The 17,528-nt window shown below is 50.0% G+C and overlaps 1 protein-coding gene across 1 annotated transcript in view; it reads right to left on the bottom strand.

Annotated features, from left to right (window-relative positions):
• Window positions 1-16,219, bottom strand: part of GBX1 (gastrulation brain homeobox 1) — a 185,572-nt gene extending 169,353 nt beyond the window's left edge. The window contains exon 1 of the mRNA XM_073551706.1: window positions 15,492-16,219. Within this exon, the coding sequence (XP_073407807.1) occupies window positions 15,492-15,894 (403 nt within the window). The 5' untranslated portion in view covers window positions 15,895-16,219. The remainder of the gene's footprint in view (window positions 1-15,491) is intronic.
• Window positions 16,220-17,528: the final 1,309 nt, after the last annotated feature.

Below are 17,528 nucleotides of genomic sequence, written 5' to 3'. Positions count from 1 at the left end.
GCCGCAAGTACGTCGTCTTTAGATGTCACCGGTGAGTGTTCAGAGGGAGCCGCGAGTACGACGTCTTCAGATGTCACCAGTGATTGTTCAGTGGGAGCCGCAAGTACGTCGTCTTTAGATGTCACCGGTGAGTGTTCAGAGGGAGCCGCGAGTACGACGTCTTCAGATGTCACCGGTGATTGTTCAGTGGGAGCCGCAAGTACGTCGTCTTTAGATGTCACCGGTGAGTGTTCAGAGGGAGCCACGAGTACGACGACTTCAGATGTCACCAGTGATTGTTCAGTGGGAGCCGCAAGTACGTCGTCTTTAGATGTCACCGGTGAGTGTGCAGTGGGAGCCGCGAGTACGACGTCTTCAGATGTCACCGGTGATTGTTCACATTTCGCTTGCCTGTCTCTTGGTTGGAGATTACCGCATGTTTCACTTGCCTGTCTCTTGGTTGGAGATTACCGTACATTTTGCTCACCTGTCTCTTGCCTCTGTCCTTTCCTCTTTACCTTGCTGTCATAATGGGGTATTGATGCCAACCATCAGTGTGAGAACATTGCCGCCCTCATTGGTAATGTCTGACCCTCATTGTCTGATTGCTGGCCCTCACCTGTCTCATTGCTGTGTAGGATTCGGCCAGGACTGTAGTCGTGGCCGAGGACACCAGGACCTTGGTGTTCTGGCCTCCTCCCACAGAAAAATTGTCAGCTTCTAACGGCGTACCTGTTTGGGGTTCTAGTTCACCGTCTGGGATTCCACAGCGGTGTTGCACAGCTCCTGTACACTCAGTTTCGGTGCACAGGGTGGAAAGAACGGACACAGATACCTGATCAGGTGCCAAACAAACGATTTTACTTTTCTCTTCAATGGTCCCAGGCACATCAGTAACATTGCAGTCCACACAGCATTCCTCCTGCACTTTCCCTTTCGTGCTTTCTTTGTTCTCACGCACATTATGGGGTAGTAGCGCCCTAGGCGGTACCGCTGCTTTGCTTCTGTAGGACCTCATGACATAGGGGATCCCGTTCATCCGTTTCGCCCCGGACTTACAAGCTTCAGCCCTATTTAAGATCTGCCACATTGTGAGTATTCTGCGCTCTGCACGACTCTTGGACCATGTAATTCTTTCCTTTCCTTGCTGCTGTGAAACACCGTAACTCTCGAGTTGCTTAGGTCTCGTCCAGCACACGTCTGACTGTGCCCGTGCACTTTTCTTCCAACAGAACATTTCGCAGCTGCAATGTTGTCCTGGGCCTAGAGACCTTGTGGACACTTTGGGCGTCCTCGCCCTTCTAACCTGCTCCTATCTCCTACACTTACTTAACCCATAGCAGCTCCTCCTACAATTAATCCTCTATGAACTTCCTATGAGCTATACCTAACAAGGCCCACTAGTATACCGCCATCTTGTGGCCCACAACAGAACTACACTTACCCATATCTAGGAACTCTGTACTAATAGTGCCCTACTCTAATGACCCCAAAGGATGCACCAGCTTACCCTAATCTCTACATAAATATGCAGAATATTATACAACACAATATATTACAATCTTTACAGCATGGTAACACATATACTGTATGATGTGGCAGTACCAATAAAGCAAACAATGGTAATACAGTATAAGTGTAGCAGTACCGAGAATAATGACATATATACCGTATATACTCGTGTATAAGCCGAGATTTTCAGCCCATTTTTTTTGGGCTGAAAGTCCCCCTCTCGGCTTATATGCGAGTCATATACGGGGGTCGTGGGGGAGGGGGAGTGGGGGGTGTCAGAGACCATACTCCCGCCTCCTGGCACGGTCTCAGCAGCCCCCCTGCTTCCCCATGATCTCAGTGTCCCATCTGTTCCTGCATTCAGCGGTCATGTGGTACCACTCATTAAACTCATGAATATGCGCATATTTAATGAGCGGTACCATGTGTCCGCTGAATGCAGGAACAGCCTGGGATGCCGACGCCGACAGACTAGAGACCGGGCGCCAGGAGGGAGGTGGTGAGTATGACGGGGGAGCAGAGCAATACTTACCGCTCCCCGTTCCATCGCTGTCTCCGGGAGACCCGGGAGACAGCGATGGAACCGGGAATGGTAAATATAGCCTGAGTCAGCGGCTACACCAGTACCTGGCCCCCAGCGACGGAGAGGTGAGTATGTCTTTTTTTTTTTTCATAGCAGCGGCGGCAGCAGCATATGGGGGGTGTTTATGTATGGAGCTTCTACATGGGCCACCATTAACCCTTGTGCAGCATATGGGGGTATTTATGTATGGAGCTTCTACTTGGGCCACCATTAACCCTTGTGCAGCATATGGGGGGTATTGATGTATGGAGCTTCTACTTGGGCCATCATTAACCCTTGTGCAGCATATGGGGGGTATTTATGTATGGAGCTTCTACTTGGGCCACCATTAACCCTTGTGCAGAAAATAGGGTGGTATTGATGTATGGAGCTTCTACTTGGGCCACCATTAACCCTTGTACAGCATATGGGGGTATTTATGTATGGAGCTTCTACTTGTGACACATTAACCCTTGTGCATCAATATATGGGGTATATTTATCCTTGGAGCATCTTGTTGGGCCACCATTAACCCTTTTGCAGCATTTTATGGGGTTATTTATCTATGGAGCATCTTTTTGAACCACCATTAACCCTTGTGCAGCACCACTCTTGGCTTATACATGAGTCAATAAGTTTTCCCATTTTTTTGTGGCAAAATTAGGGGAGTCGGCTTATACACGGGTCGGCTTATACACAAGTATATACGGTACATTAGCACTTCTTAAAGGGAGATGACCTTAAAGGGGACGTCTTACTTCACTCCCCTACACTCCCCTTTCCTTGAATTTGGTCAATCCGGCCAAACGAATTACAATATTTACACCATACATAGAAAACTATCTGAAGAATCATCATATCTTTACAATAACGCACCGCAGTCCGTACTTAGAGAGCACAAACCTGGCTCACAGTCCTCCAGGTTAAGTCCATTGATATATATATATTTATATTTTTATATTCAACATATTGACAACATACGGCCCGTTCTTTTTAGGAGCCGTTAGTCTCTTTGAAGTAGGGCTCCCCCTTAAGGGGAGCAGGCTTTTCCATTGGTAAGGAAAGCATCATCATTTTTTACAAACATATGGCCCGTGGTTCAGGCCGCTCAGTAATTTTCTGGCAGTTTTTGCTTTTCCAGCAGAAAGGGCACAACAGGTGTAACAGATAGAAGAGTCCAAAGGCTCCAAATATTCTGCTTAGCTCGCAGTCCTCTAGGCCAAATTCAGATACTGAAACATTAACGCGGACAACGCTTTTTCTTCATCATTGTCACAGGCCGAGCTTTTTCCTACTGTAAGCAGGGCTTTCTTATCAAAGGGCAACAGTGCCCACAGGGACGTGGAAGAGTCACAGCAGCTCCAATAGGCATGCAACAGGCATAACATATGATGATTTGCAAAATTCAACGACACGCACCGCGCTTCGCTCTCTCAAGTGTCATCTCTGCAACTGCAGAAGATGTGGACGGCGCCATTGCAGCACCTTCAGGTTCCCGGGAGCCGGCCGATGGTCGGGTCTGCACTGACTCCGGGGAGAGGTCCAAATCGCCTTTGGGTTTTCTTGACTTCCATGCCCTGGTGTGGGCCGAAGACGATTCTGCAGCCGTGGACTTCGGGATCCGTCTGGCCAGGGCAGCGGTAGTACCGCAAAATGAAGACATGGATGGGAGCGGACATTTGCCCGCCTGAAAGACACGGGAAATACCTGCTGGTATGCCGATATTGGCCTCAGTTGCGGTCTCCTGCGCCCGTTGTTCAAGAAACACATCCCGGGGAACGCTTTCAGCGATAGAAGGGAGAAGGGCGGGCCAAACCCAGTGAATTCGGAGCCAGGGTGAAGTCGCCACCTCCCTGTAGAACATTTTGCACACTGTTATGAATGGGTCACCGAGGAGGAAAAAATAAACAACAAGCTAAGTCTCACAAAACCAGAGAAGTTGGTAACTATGCAGATTGCAGATCCCTGATCTTACCAGCACAACTAGCAGCAGTCGTGGAGCGTTCTTACGATGGTCCTAGATGCCTCGTCACAACCGGAGAACTACATAAGCCTAAAGCAGGAAAAGAGGAAAACTAACTGCCCCAGAGCAGACCCCAAAGGAAAGACAGCCCCCCACATGTATTGACGGTGACACAAGATGAAATTACAAACAAAGGCAGGAAAATAGGCTGAGCAAACGATGGGGCCCGGCTAACTAAACAGGACAGGAAAGGAAAGACACTGTCTTCAATCTGCCAAAAAAACCTACAAAAATATTGTCCAACACTTCTGATAACAAAATTAACCCTGAAGTCACTAGACTTCTACACCTATATCAGCACTCTGAAATATTCTGAGACAGAGCAAAAAGAGGCCAATCTAATAAGGGACAAAAAGCAGATTGGCAAATACTGATTAATAGGAGTGGAAGTTCAGCATAGCCCCAGCAGGGGCAGACTGATTACACAAAAAACTGAACTGACCAACAAGCGCAAGTGTGAACATTAGCAAAAAACAAACTTAACTTGAGAAGACTGGAAGAGAGCTGAAGTCCAGGACCTGAGAAGCAGACTGAATCACCAGCACCAGGATAGGGCGTCGGCTGTCTTATATCCAGTCTGACACTCCAGAGATCCAATCGTTATCTTCCTCATCAGGTGGCAGATCACTACCACTTAAACCAACCTCACTACCTCCTGTCACCACCAGAGGGAGAACGGGAGGGGAACTCTCAACTGGTGGAGCCGAAAATTAGTTCCTATCAGTACCCCCCCCTTGAGGAGGGGTCACCGAACCCTCATCCATGCCACCAGGCCGATCAGGATGGGCCCGGTGAAAAGCACGAACCAATTTATTGGCATGAATATCAGAGGCAGAGACCCAAGAATTATCCTCCTGGCCATAACCCTTCCATTTGACCAAACACTGGAGTCTCCGTCTAACCAAACGAGAATCCAATATTTTCTCTACCTCATATTCCACATTGCCTTTAACCAATACAGGATCAGGAGGTGCCGCCACAGGAACTACTGGCTCAACAAACCTCTTTAAACCGAGGACCAATGGTCCTACGCCGGTTGGAAAAACGCTGGGCCTTTTCCTGAGAGAGTGACAACTTATCCACCACTTGGTCCCATATCTGCTGCATTCTCACAACCACAGTGTCCACACCTGGGCAGGACGAAGATTCCACTTGCTCTGAAGAGAATCGAGGATGAAACCCAAAATTACAGAAAAAGGGTGACCTCAGAGTGGCAGAACTAGCTCTATTGTTCAACGCAAATTCGGCCAAGGGCAAAAATGAGGCCCAATCATCTTGATCAGCAGATATAAAACATCTTATATAAGACTCCAGGGTCTGGTTTGTTCTCTCAGTCTGCCCATTGGTCTGGGGATGAAACGCGGAGGAGAAGGATAACTGAATTCCCAGATTGGAACAAAAGGCTTTCCAGAATCTGGAAACAAACTGGACCCCTCTATCGGACACAATGTTCTTAGGAATCCCATGTAACCAAACCACCTGTTGTAAAAACAAGGGCACCAACTCAGCGGAAGATGGCAACTTTGGGAGTGGTACAAGATGGACCATCTTCGAAAATCTATCACAAATCACCCAGATAACAGTCATTCTCTGAGAGACAGGAAGATCAGAAATAAAATCCATTGAGATATGGGTCCATGGCCTCTTGGGCACCGGCAGGGGCATCAGCAACCCAGTAGAACGAGAACAGGGTTTAGACCGAGAACAAGTCCCACAGGACTGTACAAAATTCCTGACACCACGAGATAAGGCAGGCCACCAAAAGGACCGACTCACCAAATCTCTGGTACCAAAAATACCCGTATAACCAGCCAATGCGGAGCAATGGACTTCAGACATCACTCTTTTTCTCCACTGGTCAGGAACATACAATCTTCCCATAGGGCAACGCTCAGGTTTATCCTCCTGAAATTCCTCCAGGGTGCGTCTCAAATCGGGCGAAATGGCAGAAAGAACTACCCCCTCACCTAGGATAGTAGTAGGCTCGGTCACATTAAGAGAATCAGCAAAGAAACTCCTAGAAAGGGCGCCTGCCTTAACATTCTTTGTGCCCGGAAGAAAAGAGACCACAAAATTAAAACGCGTGAAAAGCAAGGCCCATCTAGCCTGTCTAGGATTCAAGCGTTTGGCCGACTCCAGATAAATCAGATTCTTGTGATCAGTGAGGACCACAAATTGATGTCTAGCTCCCTCCAACCAATGTCTCCACTCCTCAAATGCCCATTTCATGGCCAACAATTCCCGATTCCCCACGTCATAGTTGCGTTCAGATGGGGAAAACTTTCGAGAAAAGAAGGCACAGGGATTCATCTTAGAAGTCACAGGGTCTTTTTGTGACAAAACAGCTCCTGCACCAATCTCAGAAGCATCTACCTTCACTTGAAATGGAAGTGAGACATCAGGTGGCCATAAAACTGGAGCTGAAGTAAATCTCCGCTTAAGCTCCTGAAATGCTGAGACAGCCTCAGGAGACCAATTCAGCACATCAGCGCCCTTCTTGGTCAGATCAGTCAGTGGTTTGACAATACTAGAAAAATTACCTATAAATTTACGATAGAAATTAGAAAAACCCAAAAACTTCTGGAGAGCCTTCAAAGAAGTAGGCTGAACCCAATCATAAATGGCCTGTACCTTGGCCGGGTCCATTTCAATAGTCGATGGAGACAAGATAAATCCCAAAAATGAAATCCTCTGTACACCAAAGAGGCACTTCGATCCCTTAACAAACAGGGAATTCTCCCTCAAAATCCGGAACACAGTCCGGACATGTTCCACATGAGAATCCCAATCACTAGAAAAGACCAAAATATCATCCAGATAGATGATCAAAAACTAATCCACAAAGTCCCGGAAAATATCATTCATAAAGGACTGGAAGACAGAAGGGGCATTAGAGAGCCCAAAAGGCATCACCAGGTACTCAAAATGTCCCTCCGGAGTATTAAACGCCGTCTTCCATTCATCCCCATGCTTAATGCGAATAAGATTATACGCCCCCCTGAGGTCAAGCTTAGTAAACCAGCAGGCACTCTTAACTCTGGAGAATAAATCAGACATCAGAGGTAACGGGTACTGATATTTAACCGTCATCTTGTTAAGGGAGCGATAGTCAATACACGGTCTTAATGAACCGTCTTTCTTGGCCGCAAAAAAAACAGCTCCTAAAGGTGACGAGGATGGTCTAATATGACCCTTCTCCAATGACTCCTTAATATAGGATCGCATAGCATCATGTTCGGGTACAGATAAGTTGAGAAGCCGACCCTTGGGAAATTTACACCCAGGCATCAACTCAATTGCACAGTCATAACTCCTATGAGGGGGTAAAGACGCAGACTTACTCTCACTAAATACATCAGAAAAATCGGCTAGATAATCAGGAATATCATGAGACTGAGGAGAGGTGGAGAAAACAGGAGCGTCCCTAAGAACACACCGACAACCCCAACTCACCACAGACACAGATCTCCAATCCAAAACTGGATTATGAGTTTGCAACCAGGGGAAACCCAGAACAATAGTATCATGTAAATTATGCAGCACCAAAAATTTACACTTTTCTTGGTGGTCTGGGGCAACTCGCATCATCACCTGGGTCCAAAACTGAGGTTTATTCTCCGCCAAAGGAGTGGCATCAATACCCCTCAAAGGGATAGGCATCTGCAGAGGCGTCATGGAAAAACCACAACGTTTAGCAAAGTCCAAATCCATCATATTCAGAGCTGCTCCTGAATCCACAAAAGCCTTAGTGGAAAATGTGGACAAGGAGCAGATCAGAGTAATTGCCAAAAGGAACTTAGGTTGTACACTGCCCACAGCAAATGTGTGTGCAAAACGTTTCTCTCGTTTAGGGCAGACAGAAATAGTATGAGAGGCGTCTCCACAGAAAAAACACAGCTTATTACGCCTTCTAAACTCCCGACGTTGCGCCCTAGACAAAACCCCATCACATTGCATAGGTTCAGACAGTTGTTCAAAAGGTGGCAGTGCCTCCCGTGTAGTTTTACGTTGACGTAAATGCCGATCAACTTGAATGGCTAATGACATAGAGCCATCCAGACCAGAGGGAACAGGAAATCCCACCATCATATCTTTTACGGTCTCTGAAAAACCTTTCCGAAAGAGAGCTGCCAATGCACTATCATTCCATGTAGTAAGGACCGCCCACTTTCGAAATTTTTGACAGTACAACTCTGCAGGATCCCGACCCTGGTTTAATGCCAACAGGGTTCTCTCAGCTTGACCAACGGCATTAGGTTCATCATACAACAACCCCAAGGCCTGAAAAAATGCATCCACATTAGTCAGAATAGGATTTTCAGGTGTCAGAGAAAAAGCCCAATCTTGGGGATCGCCACGCAGCAAGGAGATGACAATTTTAACCTGCTGCACAGAGCTCCCCGATGAGTTAGGTTTCAAGGCAAGAAATAATTTAATTATTCTTAAAATTCAGAAATTTAGACCGATCCCCAGAAAACACATCAGGAGTAGGGATCTTGGGTTCAGCAGCATGTGACTGAATGAGGTAGGTGGAAATTCCCTGCACTTCAGCAGCGAGCTGCTCCACACGATCAGACAGTTGCTTAATCTCCATGAGGAAAAAAAATCCTCCTACAGCCCCAGAGAAAAAGAGGAAAAAATACATAATTAAAAAAAAAAAATTCTGACTTTTTTTTTTTTCTTTTTTCTTTAACAATTCCTTCCTGCTTTTGAGTACCCTAGAATCTGCGGTATGGCTGGTGATTCTGTTATGAATGGGTCACCGAGGAGGAAAAAATAAACAACAAGCTGAGTCTCAGAAAACCAGAGAAGTTGGTAACTATGCAGATTGCAGATCCCTGATCTTAACCGCACAACTAGCAGCAGTCGTGGAGCGTTCCTACGATGGTCCTAGATGCCTCGTCACAACCGGAGAGCTACATAAGCCTAAAGCAGGAAAAGAGGAAAAATAACTGCCCCAGAGCAGACCCCAAAGGAAAGACAGCCCCCCACATGTATTGACGGTGAAACAAGATGAAATTACAAACAAAGGCAGGAAAATAGGCTGAGCAAACGATGGGGCCCGGCTAACTAAACAGGACAGGAAAGGAAAGACACTGTCTGCAATCTGCCATAAAAAAACCTACAAAAATATTGTCCAACACTTCTGATAACAAAATTAACCCTGAAGTCACTAGACTTCTACACCTATATCAGCACTCTGAAATATTCTGAGACAGAGCAAAAAGAGTCCAATCCAATAAGGGACAAAAAGCAGCTTGGCAAATACTGATACATTGGAGTGGAAATTCAGCATAGCCCCAGCAGGGGCAGGCTGACCACGCAAGAAACTGAACTGACCAACAAGCGCAAGTGTGAACAAAAGCAAAAAACAAACTTAACTTGAGAAGACTGAATGAGAGCTGAAGTCCAGGACCTGAGAAGCAGACTGAATCACCAGCACCCGGATAGGGCGTCGGCTGTCTTATATCCAGTCTGATACTCCAGAGATCCAATCGTTATCTTCCTCATCAGGTGGCAGATCACTACCACTTAAACCAACCTCACTACCTCCTGTCACCACCAGAGGGAGATCGGGAGGGGAACTCTCAACTGGTGGAGCCGAAAATGAGTTCATAACAGCACACCCTGGTTTCGCAGCTGTTATCCTTCCCCGCACTGGCGGCTGAGCGACCCAGCTCCCTGAGGCGTAACACTGTTCCGCTCGCTCCTTTCCTTTGGTCCGCGGCTCTTCGGCCTCCATCATCTTGATCTTGGCGGTTGAGGGGGAGACTCAGGGCCCCTCCTCTGTGGCTCTGGAGGTGGTAACAACTGAGGCTCCGCTGGGGAGAGCTCTGCTCTTCACTGGCTGGCTGGTTCCCGCTTCTCCATCTCGTCAGCCTTCTGCAGCCAATCCTGATAGACGCGGTCAAACATGACAGGTTTCTTCAATCTCATCCCATTCTCACGGGAGACCGCCTCCAGCGGCTCCTCCTCCCTGTGGTCAGCCAGTGGCAGGGTCCGAGGCTTTCTTCTCTTCAGCCACTCCCACCAGAGGAGGGCCAGGGTGTGATGACAGGCAACTTTTGGCGCCAAGGGGACACGGAAACACCCACAAAGGGTGAGGGCTTTGTGGTCTTCTTCACCTGTGGCGCCATTTCCCGCCAACTCCATGGCCACCATCTTTGTCAACATCAATTCAGGTTGAAGTGCAATGTCGGTCCAATTCGTTATGTCAGTCTCATCCGGTGATACACAATTTTGCACAATTTCTTCTTTACTAACCTTCACGGGCACAACTTCCACCCCCAGACCACTTGTCATTTTTCTCTTCGCGGGTTCTCCGCATTGCGAGGTAGTCGCAACCTGCCGACTACGCAAATGTAGGATTCGACCAGGACAGTAGTTGTGGCCGAGGACACCAGGGCCTTGGTGTCCTGGCCTCCTCCCACAGAAAAATTGTCAGTTTCTACCAACGTACCTGTTTGGGGTTCTAGTTCACCGTCAGGGATTCCACAGCGGTGTTGCACAGCTCCTGTACACTCAGTTTCGGTGCACAGGGTGGAAAGAACGGACACAGTTACCGGTTCAGATGCCAAACAAATGATTTTACTTTTCTCTTCAATGGTCCCAGGCACATCAGTAACATTGCAGTCCACACAGCATTCCTCCTGCACTTTCCCTTTCCTGCTTTCTTTGTCCTCACGCACATTACGGGGTAGTAGCGCCCTAGTCGGTACCGCTGCTTTGCTTCTGTAGGACCTCATGACATAGGGGATCCCGTTCATGTGTTTCGCCCCGGACTTACAAGCTTCAGCCCTATTTAAGATCTGCCACATTGTGAGTATTCTGCGCCCTGCATGACTCTTGGACCACATAATTCTCTCCTTTCCTTGCTGCTGTGAAACACCGTAACTCTCGAGGTGCTTAGGTCTCGTCCAGCACCCGTCTGACTGTGCCCGTGCACTTTTCTTCCAACAGAACGTTTCGTAGCTGCTATGTTGTCCTGGGCCTAGAGCCCTTGTGGACACTTTGGGCGTCCTCGCCCTTCTAACCTGCTCCTATCTCCTACACTTACTTAACCCATAGCAGCTCCTCCTACAATTAACCCTCTATGAACTTACTACAAGATATACCTATAAGGTCCACTAGTATGCTCCATCTAGTGGCCCACAACAGAACTACACTTATCCATATCTAAGAACTCTATACTAATAGTACCCTCCTCTAATGACCCCAAAGGATGCACCAGCTTACCCTAATCTCTACATAAATGTGCATAACATTATACAACACAACATTTTACAATCTTTACAGCATGGTAACACATATATGATGTGGCAGTACCAATAAAGCAAACAATGGTAATACAGTATAAGTGTAGCATTAAAAACAGAACCAGTTGCATAATAATGCACGGGAGAGCATCACCACGTGGTGAGCCCCCCAGCAAAAAGACTACACCAACTCAAATCGTAATGACAGCACCAGAGGAAAAAGGAGTACACGGTGAAAGAAGATTAACAAATTCACGTTTTATTCAAAGTACAAAATACATAAAAAGGTATCAGAAATAAAGTAACTATAGTGCACCAAGGAACATGCAGGCAAAGGAAGGGACCACCCCTCTGACATCCAAACCCGGTATTAATGATAGCCCTGGTCAAGTTATCCAAGGAAATAAAGCATGTTAAACTAACAAATAGAAAATATATGCCAGTATTAATGGCTGAGCTTACCAGGATGAAAAGGGTGCCAGAGAGAGTGCCCCACAGCCAGACGTCCGCCCCGACGCGCGTTTCGCAGGCACTGATGCCGCTTTCTCAAGGGGATAGTAAGTGATGAGGAGTAGGACCTTAAAATAGCCCATGTGACATGTCACGTGGGGCTCAGGAACCAATGAGAGCGGCTTTGTTGGCGCATGCGCGGTGTGCGCGCCAGGTCCTCCACACAGCCCGGGTGTTATATCATCATATGCACAGACGGGATAAAAATATCCCAGTGTGCACAGAGACATGAAGATGCCCTGCAGCGAGAGCACTCAGGCGCACACCACCGCGGCTATTTTGGCGTATTATTATAACTATGCCAGTTTGTTTTTTGTGTTATGTTGCGATTTGCTATTATGCCTTTTCCCCTATTTATATATTCTAATTCTGTTACTGTGCGGGATTTTTTAGGTCACATTGTGAATTTGCACCATGCACTTTAGGGCCATTTGTGCTCACTATTAAGCCCGTCTGTGATATTCTGGGTAACCATTGCGGATGTGCGCGTCTGCGGTGGTGTGCGCCTGAGTGCTCTTGCTGCAGGGCGTCTTCATGTCTCTGTGCACACCGGGATATTTTGATCCCATCTGTGCATATGATGACATGACGCCCGGGCTGTGTGGAGGACCTGGCGCGCACACCGCGCATGCACCGACAAAACCGCTCCCACTGGTTCCTGAGTCCCACGTGACATGTCAGTCACATGGGTTATTTTAAGGTCCTACTCCTCACCACTTACTATCCCCTTGAGAAAGCGGCATCAGTGCCTGCAAAACGCGCGTCGGGGGCGGACGTCTGGCTGTGGGGCACTCTCTCTGTCACCCTTTTCATCCTGGTAAGCTCAGCCATTAATACTGGCATATATTTTCTATTTGTTAGTTTAACATGCTTTATTTCCTTGGATAACTTGACCAGGGCTATCATTAATACCGGGTTTGGATGTCAGAGGGGTGGTCCCTTCCTTTGCCTGCATGTTCCTTGGTGCACTATGGTTACTTTATTTCTGATACCTTTTTATGTATTTTGTACTTTGAATAAAACGTGAATTTGTTAATCTTCTTTCACCGCGTACTCCTTTTTCCTCTGGTGTTGTCACTATAAGTGTAGCAGTACGGAGAATAATGACATATATACATTAGCACTTCTTAAAGGGATATTGTGATGTCACGTGTGAGTGGGTACACCACCTCCAGCAAGGCGAATTTCTATAACACCCGTGAACCTGGATACACCGCCTCCAGCAGGGCGAATTTAGACAGAGTTAAGGGGAACACCGGGGAAACCGTTACAATGGTGGGCCCTGCAATAGGTAACGGGGATGTGGAGACCTCCTGCACTCCCCTGAGTCAGTGTCCCTACACTCCTGACAATCCCTAGGCAGGTTCCGCACCTGGCGACGAGCTGGATACCTCAAATCCCTAGCTCGCCCTGCACCTATCCCTTTCTAGTGAATTGAACGGTGCAGAAACTAATCCCACCACTGCACTAACACACACACAAGGAAAGTCACATACAGGGAAAAACACCACTTAGCTTTGCTGTGTTGCTATTGCTTCCAGCAACAGAGTACGACACCAAAGTTCAGCTTCACCCCTGAAGCTCGACACCTGAATTCAGCTTCCGCCTGAAGCTACTACACCAGAGCTCCCCTGAGCTGCCAGGAACTCCTCTCTGTAGTTCCTTCCTTCACCAGACTTTACACCAGCGCTCCCCTGAGCTGCCAGGAACTCCTCTCTGTAGTTCCTTCCTTCACCAGACTTTACACCAGCGCTCCCCTGAGCTGCCAGGAACTCCTCTCTGTAGTTCCTTCCTTCACCAGACTTTACACCAGCGCTCCCCTGAGCTGCCAGGAACTCCTCTCTGTAGTTCCTTCCTTCACCAGACTTTACACCAGAGCTCCCCTGAGCTGCCAGGAACTCCTCTCTGTAGTTCCTTCCTTCACCAGACTTGGTTGGAAATGAGCAATATCGCCAACAGTGAGTGAGACCACCTGCTACTCCTTAGTAGGTACCAGCCAGGGAATCACACCTGCTTCAATATCACGTGCAATAACACTAGCGGCCACCGGGGACAACTAAACTAACCAGAGTGTAATGACCCTAACGGCCACCGGGGGCAAAACTAGACCTAAAACAACCACAGTGTAATGACCCTAATGGCCACTGGGGGCAAAACTAACTTTACACAAACAGCTTAAAGGAAAAAAAAAGGTTACTTGTGCAAAATGTGTCATAATCCAACCTGGATCATGACAGAGATGACCTAAAAGAGGACGTCTTACTTCACTCCCCTACAGCTGACCCTCACTGTCTACTGCTTTTTGCCATGCTGGGCAGTTTTCTGGGACACTGCCTGTCCTGTTTGATATGTCTCTTGGTGGTGATGTGTGACTGTCACCTGTCTCTTCTGCTCATTACATGCACTCCTCTCACCTGTCTCTGTCCTCTCTTTACCTTGGACTCTGCCACCCTCCTGGGTCTGGATCTTTGTGTTGATATTGTTTTATTTAATGCTCATGTCAGTCCCCCTCTTACGACTTCGTAGTCCTCCGTTCAGGTCTCTGTGCCCCACTCCATTCCCTGCTCACGTCTCCGTATCCCGCTCCCTGGCCCCCGCTTCTCCCCTGCTCACGTCTCCGTATCCCGCTCCCTGGCCCCCCGCTCTCTGTCCCCCGCTCACGTCTCTGCCCCCTTCATACGATTCTGTCCCTTGCACATGTCTCTGTCCCTTGTTCACGTCTGTCGCCCACTCACGTCTGTCCCTTGCTCATGTCCCTGTCCCCCTCTCACGTCTCTGTTTCCCACTAACATCTCTGTCCCCCGCTCACGATTCTGCCCCCTGCTCACATCTCAGTTCCCCGCTCATGCCTCTGTCCCTTGTTCATGGTCCCTGTCCCCCTTGCTCACATCTCTGTTGCCCACCCACATCTCTGTCCCTCGCTTGCTCACGTCTCTGTCCCCTGCACGTCCCTGTCCCTCGTTCACGTCTGTTGCCAACTCACGTCTCTGTCCCTCGCTCATGTCTCTGCCCCCACACACGTCTATGCCATTTGCACACTTCTCTGTCCCTCATTCACGTCTGTCGCTCACTCATGTCCCTGTCCCCCTCGCTCACATCTCTGTTACCTACCCACATCTTTATCCCCCGCTCCCGTCTCAGTCCCCCGCTCCTGTCTCGGTCTCCCACTCCCGTCTCTGTCTCCCTTCTGTCTCCCGCTCACGTCTCCATCCCCCGCTCTCGGTCCCCGCTCACATTTCTGTCCCTCACACGTGTCTCTTTCCCCCTCTCTCGTCTCTGTCCCCTGCTCCCATTTCTGTCTCCCGTTCACGTCTCCATCCTATGCTTTCGTCCCCGCTCGCGTCTGTCCCCGCACGCGTCGCTGTCCCTACCCCACTCTGTTCCCCGCTCTCTGTCCCAGACTCATGTCTCCGTACCCCGCTCTGTCCCACACTCCCTGTCCCCTGCTCATGTCTTAGTTCCCTGCTCTGTCCCCCCGCTTATGTCTCCGTACCCCGCTCTCTGTCCCCTGCTCAAGTTTCCATTCCCCGATCTCTGTGTCCCCCTCTCTCATCTCCGTACCCCGCTCCCTATCCCCTGCTCATGTCTCCATTCCCCACTCTCTGTTTTGAGCTCCCTGTCCCCCACACCCTGTCCCCTACTCACTTACCGGCCAGGTTGGGGTAGGATTCCATGTAGCCGCTTTGCTCCGGACTTTTCTCCTCTGTCTTCTCAGATTCTCGCTCTCTGTTTCCTTCTGCAGAGTTCGGGGATATCCTCTGAGTTTCCTGAGTGTAAAATCCATCGGGAAGTTCTCTGAAGCTGGGTAAAGCAGTGGTGAGGGCCACCATGGAGGGCAGTGCCGGCCCCAGACTTGCACAAAAAGTGGTATTCAGGCGCTCAGAGTACGAGGACATAGGGTTCATGGGTGGCAGAGTCTGCGGGATCAGCAGAGGTCTGTAGGGCATGAACATGGGGTACCCGGTGTAGAGGACAGGTCCAGGTCTCACTGCGGGGGTCCCAATCAAAGAGTCTATGGAGAAGGTGCTGCCCACCCCACTGGGTCGATGCATTGTCCTCGTTGCCCTCCAGTGGGCAGTAATGGGGCCGACATACAAGAGGTCTCTGTCTGTGGCAGTGACTGCCAGCGTGTGAGCGTCTCGCTGTCACATCAGGGAGGGTGAAGCTGGGGGAGGCTCCTCTGTCCTCGCTGCACGCTCCCCCCTGTCATCTGCCAGCCGTGTGCCAGGGAGGGTGGAAGCCAGCAGAGACCCTGACAGAGTGCGGACCCCTGACAGAGATAGACCTTGAAACACAGAGTGCAGAGACCCCGACACCACAGAGTGCAGAGACCCCGACACTACAGAGTGCAGGGACCCCGACACCACAGAGTGCAGAGACCCCGACACCACAGAGTGCAGAGACCCCGACACCACAGAGTGCAGAGACCCCGACACCACAGAGTGCAGAGACCCCGACACCACAGAGTGCAGAGACCCCGACACTACAGAGTGCAGAGACCCTGACACCACAGAGTGCAGAGACCCTGACACCACAGAGTGCAGAGACCCTGACACCACAGAGTGCAGAGATCCTGACACCACAGAGTGCAGAGACCCCGACACTACAGAGTGCAGGGACCCCGACACCACAGAGTGCAGAGACCCCGACACCACAGAGTGCAGAGACCCCGACACCACAGAGTGCACAGACCCCGACACCACAGAGTGCAGAGACCCCGACACCACAGAGTGCAGAGACCCCGACACCACAGAGTGCAGAGACCCCGACACCACAGAGTGCAGAGACCCCGACACTACAGAGTGCAGGGACCCCGACACCACAGAGTGCAGAGACCCCGACACCACAGAGTGCAGAGACCCCGACACCACAGAGTGCACAGACCCCGACACCACAGAGTGCAGAGACCCCGACACCACAGAGTGCAGAGACCCCGACACCACAGAGTGCAGAGACCCCGACACTACAGAGTGCAGGGACCCCGACACCACAGACTGCAGAGACCCCGACACCACAGAGTGCACAGACCCCGACACCACAGAGTGCAGAGACCCCGACACCACAGAGTGCAGAGACCCCGACACTACAGAGTGCAGAGACCCCGACACCACAGAGTGCACAGACCCCGACACCACAGAGTGCAGAGACCCCGACACCACAGAGTGCAGGGACCCCGACACCACAGAGTGCAGAGACCCCGACACCACAGAGTGCACAGACCCCGACACCACAGAGTGCAGAGACCCCGACACCACAGAGTGCACAGACCCCGACACCACAGAGTGCAGAGACCCCGACACCACAGAGTGCAGAGACCCTGACACTACAGAGTGCAGAGACCCTGACACCACAGAGTGCAGAGACCCTGACACCACAGAGTGCAGAGACCCCGACACTACAGAGTGCAGAGACCCCGACACCACAGAGTGCACAGACCCCGACACCACACAGTGCAGAGACCCCGACACTACAGAGTGCACAGACCCCGACACCACAGAGTGCACAGACCCCGACACCACAGAGTGCAGAGACCCCGACACCACAGAGTGCACAGACCCCGACACCACAGAGTGCACAGACCCCGACACCACAGAGTGGAGAGACCCCGACACCACAGAGTGCAGAGACCCCGACACCACAGAGTGCAGAGACCCCGACACTACAGAGTGCAGGGACCCCGACACCA

The sequence above is a fragment of the Dendrobates tinctorius genome, unplaced genomic scaffold, assembly GCF_039654945.1.
Source record: "Dendrobates tinctorius isolate UK_male_01 unplaced genomic scaffold, ASM3965494v1 ptg000179l, whole genome shotgun sequence".
Classification (NCBI taxonomy): Eukaryota; Metazoa; Chordata; class Amphibia; order Anura; family Dendrobatidae; genus Dendrobates; species Dendrobates tinctorius.
This window is presented reverse-complemented; position numbering and strand designations above follow the sequence as displayed.